At 36.6% G+C, this 4,902-nt stretch overlaps 1 protein-coding gene across 2 annotated transcripts in view; it reads right to left on the bottom strand.

The window, feature by feature from the left end:
- Positions 1 to 840: 840 nt before the first annotated feature.
- LYPLA1 (lysophospholipase I) overlaps positions 841 to 4,902 on the bottom strand; it is a 9,538-nt gene continuing 5,476 nt past the window's right edge. The window contains exons 4-8 of one of the 2 annotated variants that reach the window (XM_010013487.1): positions 4,568 to 4,638; positions 3,905 to 3,978; positions 3,173 to 3,274; positions 2,403 to 2,579; positions 841 to 922 (exon numbers count right to left, since the gene is read on the bottom strand). In XM_010013487.1, the coding sequence (XP_010011789.1) occupies positions 869 to 922; positions 2,403 to 2,579; positions 3,173 to 3,274; positions 3,905 to 3,978; positions 4,568 to 4,638 (478 nt within the window). In that variant the 3' untranslated portion in view covers positions 841 to 868. The remainder of the gene's footprint in view (positions 923 to 2,402; positions 2,580 to 3,172; positions 3,275 to 3,904; positions 3,979 to 4,567; positions 4,639 to 4,902) is intronic. The other variant, XM_010013486.1, reaches the window with a different exon arrangement.

Genomic DNA, 4,902 nt, shown 5'->3' with positions numbered 1-4,902 from the left:
AGTTAGTTAATCCGAAACAGACAGATAGCTGGAATTACTCATGTAAAATATATCAACATTTCTACACAAATGAAAACTACACAGACTAAAGCACAAGACATATTCAGTACAAACCCAGGAATTTTTAAATGAAACTTGAATTGACTCTATGCACTTCTTCAGAATTCTGTTCCAAGTCAGCATTTGACATCAGTTTACAGTAATTAAAAAAGACAATAAGCATCAAAGGATGGTCTGACATGGAATGAGTCCCTTCAGAATTTAAACAGTATCTACCAATATGAAACAGTTAAAAACTGAGGTGTTTAAAATATGCTGACTTCTACCCATTATAGGAGAACAATCCTCCTTATCTGGAGTAGCAATTAACATTTAAAGCTCTGTTCTTAGCAGCATTTATTCTACCATAATATGCCCATTGCATTACAGGTTGTGTACTTTATGCAGGAAATGTTTAAATATGTTTTCAGTGCGTACTGAGAACAAGTAATGTCCCGAGTGTAACTGAACTGGTCATGTTTATGTTGCTCACTTAAATTTAGTTTTTAATTACTTGTACAAATAGTTTAATTCTGCAATAAAAAAAAAAAAAAATCAGATGTGTTAAACCAGTATGTTTAGGTTACATTCTGTCATTGTTATTTAGCTGCCTCATTCATATACTCCCACCAGTGGATGATTAACACTAAAAAGATAACCATTTTTTGTACATGTATATTATTTAATCCTCATCCTAAGTATAAATTTGCAACACAGTAATAACACTGTAGGTATAGAAGTAATGCTTCCTATCAGGCATATGAAAAGATTAACACTCTACCACAGTTGATGCTGGTGTATTTATATAGAAGGCTTCTCACGTATCATTTCAGTCTATGGGAGGTAGATGTTTGTCTATGAACTGTTTTACATCCATCATCTCCTGTTTAAAGATAAGAGTATGCATTAGCTGAAGTTCTATACTAATATATATTCAGATACACTAAATCATGTTCAACATTCCAGTTATAATGAGCAGCTGGGCTACAAGTATTGAGTAATTAGCACTTGATACAGTTGTACCACTTTGCACACAGCAAGTCAAGGCTGATAACGCTTCAAGGCACTGTGCACTCAGAGGAGGTTAAATACAAGAAAAAGAGCAAAGACTACTTTATTACCCTCTCTTTCTGTCTGAAGTTGAGCAGGCAAACTACATACTAATTATCAGGTGATCTGAACAGCACCAGGCTGAGCATGGATAGGATTTGAATGTAGCTAAGGCTGCACCTTCGTGTGTACTTTAAACTTTTGCAAGTTAGCAGCAGTGTGAAAATCCAGTAGCTCCTCCTCCTAACTGTTCCGTTTCACCTACATATTTCCTTCCCTAAGGTAAAGCAATACAGCAAACTAGACTGGGAAACCAATCCATATTGAAAATAACTAATATTTTTATTAAGACTATGTTGTAAGAAAGAGCCCGTTATTAATATATTTGTGTGAAAATTCTATAATACTACTGCCTAAATGCAATACAACTGTGTGCATCCCAAAGAGGTTGTCCAAAGGTACAGTTCCAACAAGATGCAACAATCCAAATCAACAAAGTTACTGCTGATGACAAATGGCAGATCTGTTCCTTGCCTCCTCTTCTGTTTCTTGCTCCTACCATTTTTGTCCTTTGTGTGAGTTCTGATGCTTTAACTCATGACGGGTGCCAAAACTGAAGCCAGCAGTTTTTGCTGTTTTACCACGTTCAAATGGTTCAGAGAAATTTCTGATCAGCCCCAGAGCTGATCAGAGCTGAACAAGAAGGAAGAGAGTGCCACAGGGTCATAAGCCGAAGGAACTAGTCCACCCCTTTCTGGCAGCAGCAAGCCATTACATCAGCTCAGCTGCGTGTTGAGCCAGAACCATAAATATAGGATCTGAGGCTTCCTCTTCTGTATCATCAACACTCTCTCTCCCTCCCTCCCTCCCTCCCTATTCCTTCAATGGCTCCATCCATAGAACTAACAGAATTCTTTTCTTCAAAATAAAGTTGGATTTATGCTGTAAGAAACTGCCTTCCAATTCAGTGTTTTATTTATTTCTTAAGCAAGTAAGAAAAATTTTGGGGAAAAGAGAGAGTATTTTATAGACTAACAAGCCTAGTCCCTAAACTACAATCTCATGAAGAAATTCCCACTAGTCATGGATGCTTCTTCAGCCAGGCATTCAGTTACTCATTAAAATAAGCCAGTAGCATCAAGCACCTGTTATTAAAAAACACCACACACACACACACAAAAAAAAAAACCAACCCCAAACCCCACACAACACTCCACAAACAACCCCCCAAAACTCCCACCCAATATATATTTACTTGGGGGAGGGGGAGATGTAGCATACCCAGCTAAAACATTGTGTATTAAGAAGATTACCTCAATACATGAGCTATGCATCATGCCAGAGTAAGTCCTGAAGGTTACGTTGGCTGGATTTATCATACTCTTCAGCTTCTCAACAGTGAGAGAACCAAACATTAAAGGAACCAATGGGTCACAGTCCCCATGGCACTGAAGAACAGCAATATCCTTGTTGACACCGCTGATAGGGCCCTGATAGGGGTGGAATTAGAGGGGAGAAGAGAAAAAAGAGACAGTAAATAGAGGTATGAGTAACAACTTCAAGATAAAATAACCCCACGGCACTATACCTTGTGGAATGACAAGTTAAATTCTGGAGGAAAAAAAACAAAACCAAGATGTACAGTCTGCAAGTTCATCATCAATAAGCTCTGTCCCTGACAACACATTAAGTTCAAAAACCTACAAATAGAATTGTGGCACTAATTTCAGAACAGAATATCATGATCTTTGGACAAGTAAATAAACCTGTTACTTCGTTTAAATACCTAGTCTCTAATAAGATAGTGTCTTGAAGATGGAACAAACGGCCAACAAAATTAATATTCAATGAAAATTTGCTGAATCCTTTTCCATTTCCTAGCAATGTAATTTTAAGCAGAGATAGCTACTGAGTATTTCCTCATTTTCCCTATTTGCCAAACTCTAGAACTCCAGGGCCTTTTGAGTTATCAAACAAGTACCAATATTCAGTAATAGCAATGGCCACTAATTCCTGCACAAGATACAATCTTCAGATATACCCATTCCCCAAGTGCACATTAGCTTAGGAAAAAAACAAGTACCTGAGGAAAAGAAGCCCGCAGAGGAAGCCAACAGCTGAGGGCTACAACACCTGCTAATTTCTGGTGTGTTGTAAGAGCTGTATACAATGATAAAGCACCTCCCTAAGATAAAGAGATACAAGTATTAGAATGGTGACTGTAATATTCCTTTTAATGCTTGTTTCAAGATGTCTGGTTTCTCCTTTAAAGGTATTTTTCTATTCCAATCTGTTCTCCTTTAGAACCAACACTAAAATGAGTATTCCTGGACAACATTTATTTTGCTCCCTGTCCCTGCTCCCCCCACATTATCACTACTTGCAGAGACTGGGGAGTTGGTTTATAGACCAAATAATCTATTAACCTACCCACCACAGATGTCTTTAAAGTCTGAAGGGAAGAATTTCCCAAATAAATCCAGAACATCAAATATCTACCAAATTAAAGTTATATTAAAAATACTAACAAGATTTTCAAGCAAAGCTACATATGTTACATGCATTAAGACTTTAAACAGACTATTCATTTTAGTATCTTTTTCCACAAGCATGTTCATTTTCCAGGGAATAGTAATTATTTGCCTAAAACTAAAAAAAAAAAAAAATTAATTTCTTAAGGCAAAAGAAAATTGACACCTTAAAATTTTAGGAGCACATAACATCAACTTTTTTCTCTTCATTGTCTAGATTTCCCATGTTAGGAAAGCTAGGTTACTTCCCTAGAAAAAGACAGGTCTTTCCAACTATACCTTACCTGAGAAAAGCCTCCCAGAATAATTCTATTAGAAGGAATTCCATTTTTTACTTCTTGATCTATCAGTGCTTTAACTGCAACATAAATAAAGATAAGTAGTTAAAAAACGCTCTGTAAGGCCTAGAAGAGGGAAGAGACCTCCCTGATGTCAATAGAAAGCTAGTGAAAGGAAACTATAGTCTGCTATACATTAAAAAGTATCAAAAGATCTTGAGCATGATCAGAAATTCCAGTGCCACTCTACCATTTCCAAGGAGAAAAACAGGCAAGCCTTGCAAAAGCCCCACTGCCAGAAGGATGGTATCCTCTTCTAACCATCCAGCATCACAAGTGCATGCTTGTAAAGCTCTAACCTGCTATGCTACTCAGAAGCTCTTGAAAGAAAAAGTACACTGGTTCCCATGTACGTTTCATATTTGAGAGTATGAAGTGTTTATAGTGGTGCATTGATCTATTTACTCATTTGGTTTTAAATACAAAACCAACAAACCAAACAAAAAACCCAAACAATGCACTTAGGTAAACTTTGATCAGCAATAATACAATATATACATATAATTTTCCCTAATAATTTTGTTTTCATAAAATCTGTTTCAGACTGATACTCTATTTTTAAGAATACAAGAAGCACTTTTATGACACAAAAAGCACTCCTAAGCATACCATTCTCTGCTGCCTGCTTGATCCCAGCTTCATCTTCCTGTGAATCTGGAGAAAGTCCAATGATATCAAACCTTACAAAAATATCAGCAAGAGCGTTACTCATTAGAGAATCCATTCCACTTCTTTAAAACACAAATAACAAAACTGGATAATTTCCACATAAAAATGCTAGCTAACATATTATTTTGTACCAACCACCCAGAGTTTACAAGAAATAATGAACAACCTGTGCATGTGACTAAAAGGCTACATCTAGTCAACAAAGATTCTCTGAGTTCTGATATCTTCTGTAACTTGCTGCAGATTAAGCAGCTCAGTTTTGACATTTGCTCCAA

This window comes from Nestor notabilis, unplaced genomic scaffold (genome assembly GCF_000696875.1).
Source record: "Nestor notabilis isolate BGI_N333 unplaced genomic scaffold, ASM69687v1 scaffold21644, whole genome shotgun sequence".
Taxonomy (NCBI): Eukaryota; Metazoa; Chordata; class Aves; order Psittaciformes; family Psittacidae; genus Nestor; species Nestor notabilis.
The sequence above is the reverse complement of the archived record's forward strand: the minus strand, read 5'-3'. Positions and strand labels throughout refer to the sequence as shown.